We start from the raw sequence: 10,682 nt of genomic DNA, 5'->3' as shown, positions 1-10,682 counted from the left end.
GAGGGAAATGAAGAGAGCCTTTAGATATTTAATAAAGGGTAGGGAAAATACAAAATAATCCTTCATGATATTTCTTTTGTGATTCCACCTCATCAAATTATTTATTTCAAATGCTTTTTAATACAATTTTTTAAAGAAATAAATCTAATTAGTGAAATAAAAATAATTCATCCTTTATAATAGTAACCCTACCTTTTCGATCCTCTCTCTTTCCCGCTTGATCCCATGTTTGTATTTGGAATTTCATATAATTAAATTTTTGTAATGAAATATATTCAAATATAAGTATTGTAATTATTAAGTCTACGTATTTTTTTCGAAATTTTCATTAACAGATAGTTAAAAATAAGGTTCATTAGTCAATAGACTCAACCATACAAAAAATATGATATTTGCTGCTTATTTGGCAATTAGTGAAAACCATATTATTAAAAAACAACTTTAAAAGAGTTAAGGCTATATCGGTAAGTAACTTGTATTAAACAATAAATGTTAAGATGTAAAAAAAAAAGTTTATGATAATTAGAAAATGAAATAATGTTTTAACCAAAAATATTTTAAAAAAAACACAAAACCAAGTTATACGTAAAATTTATTGAAGTAAAATGATTTTTTTTAATCAATTTATTTTTAAACTATGCATTGGTATAATACAAATTTGAAACCTCATGATTTTTTATTATTGTTCAAATATGGTTTGATAAAATATATTAAATTCCCTTCATAATAAAAATAAATTTGGATAGATTACATATCGTCATTTTCTTAATATACTACCTCAAAGACGCTTAATTAGACTTTATTTTTACTCCTTGTAAGCTTGTCTCAACAAATTGAAATACGACCAAGATGTGCTTGCAAGCTGAAATGGAAAAATAAATGAATTGATGTATTAAAAAAGTAAAATACAAATAATATGATGTGTTAGAACTTACATTTGTAAAGGTGATACAATTCATATCGACGTAACCCATTGCGGAAAATCGAAGAGGTTTTTGTGAGCGAAGTAGTACGAGCAAAATACTTTTTTGGACTTTGATATCAGTGAGATACCAGTTAGAGGAGTATATCGTTTCAGGAATTGAGTTACTCTAGAAAAAACATTTTTTTAAAAATATGATTTCATTAAAAAATGTTACGAATATCACACTGTTTTCCTGCAGGGGTAGGTAGAGAATGGATACCCACAGCAATTTGTCTTTGCAAACAATTGTCTCCTCTTCCACATTCATGCATCTCCTCATACATACTCGGTGATTATTTCGACTTCTAACCTTACTACTTTCATGTATTTAACTGCTCTTATGTTCGACTTCGAATTGTTCCATATACTCAAACCATCTCAGCACATCTTTCTTAATTTTTTTGACAATACTCATCTCAGCCTTACATTATTTTCTAATATCATATTGGCATTAGAGATCGCATTTCGATTACATTCAATCTAGTTCCTTAGGCTCCATGCCTCACTCGCATATATTAATGGTCGGAACCATTACTTTATTGTGGACTCTGAATTGTTTCATATTTTTTTAAATACTCAATGCTGATTATAGTAGAGCAAGATAACTAAAAGCAACTTAAAATATCTACAACATTTTGAGTGTGTCCAAATACTTATAAATAAACGAAAATTGATATTTTCTGGCGTTTCTCATGTGTGTGATTATAATTCAGGATTCGGACCTCACATACTGATAAAAGAATTTCTGCTTAATAAAAAGCTTCTTTTCATCTCACCAATAGATGTCTCTTGTGAAGTTCTAGTGATTCAAGAATAATGTTTCAAAATTGGTTTAAATATATATATAGAACTTTAAAATTTTTGAGTAGTGTGATCACTTAAACTAGCCTATGACGGTCGTCAGCCCCGTAAATGCCCAAACCTCCATATTCTTCTTCATCTTTGATGAGATGTCAAAAATAATACTTAAAATATCATTTAAATATGCCGAAAGTATCGTTTACGAATAAACCTGGTACACCCCAACCCAAGGCTTACCAAATTGATGAGATGCTGCCCAAAGAGACAGTTGTCGAATATAACGGTGAGCATCGCAAGAAATAAGGCAAAAAACTTAATTTTTCTGTGAAAGTCGTCCACAACCTGGAAAATAACAATGTTTAAAAGACTTTGCATGACTTTCATGTTTATTGCATGACTTTTTTATTTAAAATAATAAAAAATCTATTGTATCTTACTCTAAACATTAGAGGAAAAATAAATTAAAAAATAATGAAAAACTTTTAATAATCAAGAAAATACTTATGTATCAAATTTGCAACAACATGCAATGGTTAACCTTATGACATATTGATATATGTTTTATCACTAGCTTTTGGCTTTGTAACAAATTTGATATACGATGCACCGAAGGGTTAAATGTGGTAGTGACAGGCCTGTTAATATTTGACTTACTGTAAAAATGAACCCTGTAAGACACACGAATAGTGACCCGAATAAAAAGTTCACCAACATCACTGGACCCACGAGTTCCTCAAATAGACGCGTGATTCTGGAAATATACAAATTATTAATATATTCAAAATATTTTTTTTTAAAGTAAAAACAATGAAAATTGATCTTACTTTATCATTTCAAGGTACCGGTCAACCAAGATACAAAGTCTAGAATAAACTTTCCTTGATATCGCTTGAACTTCGATATGATTCCGTGGTCGATTTTCAATAATAAGTTTATCTTCTTCAGATACTAAATTTTGAAAAGCTTTCTGCAAACACTTCAAATGTATGTAGATCTGAAATATGACTGCTGAATTACAAGTATCAAACGCCAAAAATACAACAACGATGAAACCTTGCATAATACTTTCGTAAATAAATATTTCCCAGAACCATTTTTCTTTGTCCACTATGTTCCATACGTCGAACGGAAGTATTCTGCTGTAATTTTGTTCTTGAAAAAGTTTGTTGTACGCCATTATCAAAACTGGTGACATAATAAAAACATTGAAAGCCGTGCTAGCGATGAATAGAAAGAAAATATCTAATTTCTCGTATATCTTCAAGTAGTATTTGACGACTTCGTCGTATTCTGTAAACAGTACTTTATCTTCTGAGTCCCATTTATCGTTTCGCAAGTATTGCAAAAGATGGAAGTAGTCTTTGGACCTTGTGACGTATAAGTACACTTTCAGTACGCAAAGCACACCGCAGCCAAAAATTGAACACCTGTCCGCCAATTCTACCAGAGGTTCGTTCCTCGCAGTAATAACCGCCATTGTTATTTGAAAAAACGTTACAAGTATACATAAGATAATTATAGCCGCTCTTATGTTTTGGGAGCGAGTTTTGTTGGTGAAGGGAAAAAGGCCCAACAATTCAAGTGTTTTGGAAAACGTTTTGCACATTTCGTTGCACGCATTTTGAAAGAAGTATGACTCGGACATTTTGGACCAAGTTGTAGAACTAACGCGATAGGAGTGAGTGATGGTATTACTTGACAGCACTACAATAAGTTAGAAGTTACAGAGCAAAGGGCTGCTCGTGGTTTCAAAATATATTTTTATGGTAACAGTTGAGGTAAAAGTATAGATAAAGATTTTAAAACGTATAAAAAATAGTAAAGTATTAACGAAAAGTAAGGGTGCATAATAAATTTAGTCAATAATTAAGAATTTCATAAATATCTCAACTTAAATGTAAAAGTATTTTGAAATGGGAATGTGAAAGCTTGTTTATGGGGCCTACAAACTGTAACTCTGTCTATGAACTTTTAATTATCTAAGTTGAAATATCAGTAATCTATGTATCTTGATAAATATACCAAGTGTAATTTTTCAAACACACTATAATTTCAGTCTTTTTCTCCATACATAATTTTATAATTCAAAGTTCATTTAAGTTATTTTCTTTGATATTTAATTACTTAATTGGAAACTTGTCTCTGAAACTAAAACGTGAACATTTCTATGAAGAAACTAAATTTTATAAGAAACTAAAAAGTCTATTTCAAAATTTATGTGTGTAATTATACCAAATTTATTATAGATTATTTACTAAAATAATATTAAGATATATGTGGGACTACACTGCAAGAATATAAGATCTAATAGCAGTTCAATTCCTGAATACATGTATTTTTATTCTTTCATTACAAATAGCGTATATTTTATTATTTACAGGTATTAATTTAAAATCAGATAATTTAGGGTTACTTCTATAAAGACATAAAAGATCAATCACGAACATTGTCCCTTTGATCTAAGTATTGATTTGTTATAAAAACATGTTAAGAGTATTATTTGAACATAGCCAATACATGTTATGTCTTTAAATTAATTTCTTAGATTCAACTATCAGAGACTCCTTAATAAAATGCATTTAATACAGATCTCCATCAGATACTCCTTGAAATATATTTTTTTATATCACAAAATATAATCCAATCATTTTTATTCATTCTTTCAATCCTATTAATTTATAAAAGATATGCAAAAACTCAAATATGCACATTCAAAGTTCAATTTACACATAAGCAACAATCATTGAAGGTCGTAATATAGATTGTAAATTTTTACTGTTATTTTCATATTTGATTTTTTTTTATTTTACTCGGTAAATACCACGTATTCATAAAATATAATTTAAGAGCTGAGCACAATTCTACACACCAATCACCAATATGTCTTTGCAAACAATCTTTGCCTCTTCCACATTCATGCATCTCTTCAAACATACCCGCCGATTATTCCGACTCCTAACCTTAGCAAGCAATTAAACTCTCAAGCATTTAAACTCTCGATAATATAAGTTTTCTTCGGTTTTCATCAGCTCCTATTACTAACCACATTCGCCAAATTTGTTTAACTATTCAATAGGAATTTAACAAATTAATTTCCAATACATAAAACTATATTTTAATTACGTAATTTCGAATATTGCGTTCAATTTACGTTTTTTGTACGATCATTACCCAATTCGTTATTGCTAGAATTCACATATTGCGAGAATGGAAATGTTTGTGGCACTCGGTATTGTGGTCATGTCTCCCACATAAAAGAGAAATAATTACCCTCACGGACGACTGAGCATCGTTCGATTCCCGACTGACCCTTTTTTATCAAATAATTCGACCGGTTTCACCCGGACCGCCACAGCTATGGGAATATGTTTAAGTAGGGGTGAATGATCGCTTGGGGTGGGAGTTAAATAAGAAGTTTTATTTATTTTATTTATTGTCTTATGGCTGAAAAACAACACTTGGATATAACACCTTTTAGCTTTATATTTATTTTTAACCATACACATAATTACAAATTACAATTTACATCTTTGCTCACTGGGTTTCATCATATTTGCTCACTGGGTTTTCCCATACTAAGGGGACATTTTAAAATACTTAGATATATTTAAAATTATTTTTTTATGACATGCAATCAAATCAGATATGTATTTTGTATATTAAATGCATTGTTAACTTTGTGGCATGCTAATATAATACTCTCCTTATCATTCATCGTTCACTTTGTGTAATACCACTTTAATTAAGACTAATTCATGACTACCGATTTCGGAATAATCATTACATCGTCGGTCATAAAAATAAAATCGTTACGGTCTGACATTAAATTTATTTTTTTGAAAGAGAGAAAGAAAACAAATGAATCACAATGGGATTTTTTTAAAAGTGGAATTGAAGTTTAATTAAGTTAGTTAAACTAAATAAAACTTCAATTTGATACACGTGTAAAATTCACCAATCTACCCATGATTGACAATCACACTTCTCAAATTTTGGAACTTGTGTATGTCCTTTAATTGACACGTTCATTCACATATGAGTTTTCGAAACAGTCTATGGTTGAGTTGAGTAAGCATTTCACTCAGAAGAGAGCCTCATGAAATGCATGTAAGAATCTCCCGAAAGTATTTTACGCCTGAAAACATGTTTTGTAATATTTATAAAATTGGTTTTATATTTAATACTTATTCGTTTTCATAGCAACGCGACGGGTACAAATAAATATCTCAACATCATGAAGAATTCGTAGGATTGTTTTGCGTTGCGAAATTTGGAAACCTTAATCAAATCCATACCCTGATCAAACGCCAGAATGGAGCGAACAATTTATATTATTCGCCAGACTTGTGCATTATTTAATATGAAGTCAGTCAGCCGAATACCAAGTCTTACTTCTCAATTCAGCGCAATTCTATTCATAGTGCTTCCTTACATCATCGGAGGTATGACTTGCCATTTGCCACAGAAACCATTGGATTCCTAGGTTTTAATTAATATTCATGCAATTTATATACAAAAAAAAATCTATGACGTTTTGCTATCCATAAAAATAAATACGTAAATATCTGCTTGTTTAAAATCCTCTTAAATTTTAACAGAACGATTCATTCGAGCACGCCCAAAAAATTCATTATCCATATAAATAAACAGTTCAATATCCATTTGTTCAAATACCCGAATTTTTTTAAATACTTATACCATAATTATTTTTATTAATATAACTAGTTTCCTCGTTAGTTAGGAAAGCAATTCTCTCATGAACAGCTGATTAAAAACCTTTCATTTTTATGCAGTGTTTAAATTAAACATAGCTTTAAATCAATAATCCAACAATGCAATCGAAAACATTGCGTGTGATGCTGTAACGTTTAACAGATGGCGCTGCCATTACGGTTTCAAGCTATATTATAGTCACTTAACAAATTATATTTTTATATACCTATAAATAAAGGTGAAACATACATTACATTGTTTACCTAAAAAAGAAAGACACGAGCATGTTCGAATTGAACGTAACGTTAAAATTTTTAAGCAGTTGGTAAATTACTAAGTAATTAAGAGTTTGAACAAAATTGTATTTACATTTTTATTTACGATGATAATGAAATTTTTCCCTTAACGTATCTGTGTTTTATCCATTTAGTGTATTGCAAACAGATGTCGAAATCCAAAAATTTAAATTTCTTTGGTTCAAGAATATGAGAAGCAATTTGAGCAGTACTCGTGTATTGTTCATGAACTAAAAAATGCGATATTGCCTTCCTAAACATCTGCGTATCATTTGACAAGCGCCCATGAATGGCAGATCATGCACACGTGGATAAATCTAATAAGAATTGAATCTAGATTCATATTACCTTAATGCCCTCTATCCTTTACCCTGGATTGAATTAGGCCCGGCACAATGCAGCGACAGGCGCCACGACAATGACAAATACTTGGTATTCCCCGTCAGTACAGGGGAACTATATTGTCACCCATTTATCAAACATAATATATTCAAGATTTATCCTTAATGCCTCTCAGTATGATGTGCATCACGTGATTGATTCGATATTAGCAAAGGGGGATGCGAAGGTAGAACGGATGACTTTGTTCCGCGTTGGTGTTTGACAGTGCGTACTTAAAATCCTATAATATAAACGATGATTTCTCTAAAGAAAAAAGCTTTTGTTAAAATAATCCTTGAAATATAAAATAAAAAAATAAAATAGCGGATTATGTAGTTGAAGTCGTAATATCATTTTGAATCTGAAACAGGGTAGATATTCATATACTTTAAATATATATTTAAAAATGTATTTGACATCTCATCAAAGATGAAGAAGAAAATGAAAGTTTGGGCATTTACGGGGCTGACGACCGTCATCGCTGGTTTAAGTGATCACTTTACACACGTGTAACATTTACCAATTCTACCCATTATTGACAATCACACTACTCAAATTCTTGGAAGTTCTATATATAACCAATTCTTGAATCACTATAACTTTACTACAGACATCTATTGGTGAGATGAAAAGAAGCTTTTTAAGAAGCATTTTAAAATGTAATTGAATGACATAACTCAAAAAAAATTTTGATATACGAGTTTATAAATTCAAAACTCATATATTTTTATTATTTAAAAAGGAAAATGTTTATTTTTTGTGTTTTTAGTTCATGCTGGGTTTATTCAGACACAAAAATAAACATTCATTAATTGATTCGCCATTCACTTTATGGTGGTATCTTCCCATTTAAAATAAATATATTAATACTTTTAGTTGGTAAATTTTTATATTTTTTAATATCTTCGATAGTCTGAAAAAGGTGATATAAAACAAGTAAAAATTAATTTATTTTTATATTTTTTACTTATAAAGATGACATAAAAAGTAAATACAGATTATTTTATATGTATTTTGGTTTAATTTTAATCAATAGGAAGTAAATAAATAAAGACTTTAATAATGAAACAAATGTAGCTTTGAAATATGAAATACGTGTCCAGACGTTTGATTCAGAGATTAAAAATGATAGAGATTTGACGGATTGTGGATATCAGTTATTATTTTACATTAAATTTTTTATGTTTAAAATTTTTCATTAAAATTTTTCTTTGCGTTCAATTCCAGAAAAAAATATGAATATGGTAACATATTATTGTCATATCCACAGTCAATAGTTTAAAAGGTACCGCATGTATTGACGTGGTGATTTAAATTACACGAACGCAAGGTGATCTGTTCTGCTTTTCATAGATCTACGAGTGGAATATACTTGATGGGATTTTTACGAAGTGAAAGTGTTGATGACTAAGGATATTTTTGTTAATAGATTTATACTATCCACTGACACTTCGTGATGGAATTGCATTTTTAATATATTATTAGATTAAAACCATTATTTTTAGCTTTTCCACTTTATTTTTATTTGACCAGCGACCGGGTTTCGACGTTACCGACATCATCAGACTGGTGATGGTGACCAGTCTGATGATGTCGGTAACGACGAAACCCGGTCGCTGGTCAAATAAAAATAAAGTGAAAAAGCTAAAAATATTGGTTTTAATCTACTAATATATTTTTGTTAAATAGAAAATGGAGGAGAAATGGATAGGTCGCTCAGCGTTTCTTACGTGCATTTGTACATACTTGTTTCAACCAAATACAGGTATTTTCGTCAATTACTTTGTGGGATGGTTACAAAACACCCGTCAAAAACAATAATTAATATTTTCTGTTGATCTATGTCCGGCCAGTGTGTACTGTAAGCGCATTTAGTTACCATGCTGAAGGCCCCGGGTTTGATTCCCAGGAGGGTCAAAATGAAAGTGACTATTCATTCTATTATTTATTTTAATACAAGTATCACAGAGGACTGGTACCGGCAGCGCAGGATTTATCACCTTGGCATTATATAAACAACTATCAAGATAACACTACCTCAATGCGATCCAGGGTCCTGTATCATTGAGACCTTATAAGGGTTAGAAGAAGGTGACGTATCATATAAAATTTAGTACGATATGAAACATGTGACGTCATTGTGGTAGGTACTTATTTATTCGTAAAATATTAAATAACTAGGTTGAAGAAGAATATGCAAGTCTGGGCATGAATATGGATTTTAACCAGTCATAGGCTGGTATAAGTGATCATTTTATGCACTGTAACATTCACCACCTTTAACAACCACACTACTTAAATTCTACCTTTAATAACCACACTACTTGAATTTTCGGATCTCATACATACATATGTATATAATCAATCTCATAGCCCTTCATTATTGAGCTCACAAATGTCATCTATGATTGGATTAAGAAAGCTTTTATTTAGCCGAGACGCTTTTATTTAGATGTAAGTATATAAGATCTCAACCAGACTATTTTAGATACTAGGAGAGGCTCGAAAAATTTATTTAAATATTTTTATGCAGCATAAAATTTGACCAGTTCCTGAATTTGGACACACTCAAAACTATGTGATATTCTTGGTGTTTTAATTACTTTATTTTCTTTTACATTAAAAAATGTTAACTTACCGATCAAATTATTTACTATGTAATTGAAAATTCCGTAACTGAAGTTGACTTGAAGCCGAGTTGGATGTAATGCAATATAATCTATACCTAGAGTACCGCGGTACTTTATGAGTAATGGTTATTTTCCCATTCCCTTTCTGAATGCAATAACATTGTTTTCCTGTAACGGAATAAATGAGATTTTTCTTATGTCATACTTAAATAAGCCATTAAGAATTTCCCCGCTTTGACAAATAATCTCACCCCCGCCCCCGCCGTATTCACGAGCAGTTTACATTTCCAAATTAAATATTGAATCTTGAAAGAGAAGCGAACCAACATATTGCTTCAATGCATTTGTTATTTTGAGGAATACGTACCAGGTACTCTAAATAATATTGGTTCTAACTCCATTTTTCTTTATTCATCTTAAAAACTGGTGGGTGGATGAAATCTCATTACCATATCATTTAAAATCACAAACGAAATACTGTAGAATTAATATTTTCATAATAAACAGACAAAATAAACATGCACATTGATTTTTAAGGACGTGGGGAGGTACGGTCATACAATACAAATGCATAGTCTTAATAAAATAAAATTATGAAATAAATAAATATTTTTCACTACATTTTGTAAATTATACCTTTCCTAAACTCCTTTTTTCCTTTGCCTTCCTTATTATCATCTTTTGTAAACTATGTTTTTTTAAATGTCAATTTTTAGTTTACGTTTTTTTAAATGTTCACGTACTATTTACCCTCTGATTGCAAATAGCTATATATGGTATCAAACGTTTTAATCAATATCACTAGTCTGTTTTTGTTGGAAGATATTAATGCCTCCATTAATAAATGATAATAAGCCCGCTAATGTACTTATTTTTTTTTCTGTACATGAAGTTTGA

The 10,682-nt window shown here is 30.2% G+C and overlaps 1 protein-coding gene across 1 annotated transcript; it reads right to left on the bottom strand.

The window, feature by feature from the left end:
* Window positions 1-805: 805 nt before the first annotated feature.
* Window positions 806-2,688, bottom strand: LOC148308525 (putative odorant receptor 85d). The gene is made up of 5 exons (XM_088261580.1): window positions 2,590-2,688; window positions 2,420-2,516; window positions 2,003-2,107; window positions 936-1,091; window positions 806-862 (listed from the first exon to the last, which is right to left on the bottom strand). Exons 1-5 carry the CDS (start codon window positions 2,595-2,597, stop codon window positions 806-808), a joined length of 423 nt encoding a protein of 140 aa, XP_088117706.1. The 5' UTR covers window positions 2,598-2,688.
* Window positions 2,689-10,682: the final 7,994 nt, after the last annotated feature.

The sequence above is a fragment of the Brachycentrus maculatus genome, unplaced genomic scaffold, assembly GCF_059751285.1.
Source record: "Brachycentrus maculatus isolate JH-2025_06_01 unplaced genomic scaffold, ASM5975128v1 h1tg000158l, whole genome shotgun sequence".
NCBI classification, from domain to species: domain Eukaryota; kingdom Metazoa; phylum Arthropoda; class Insecta; order Trichoptera; family Brachycentridae; genus Brachycentrus; species Brachycentrus maculatus.
The sequence above is the reverse complement of the archived record's forward strand: the minus strand, read 5'-3'. Positions and strand labels throughout refer to the sequence as shown.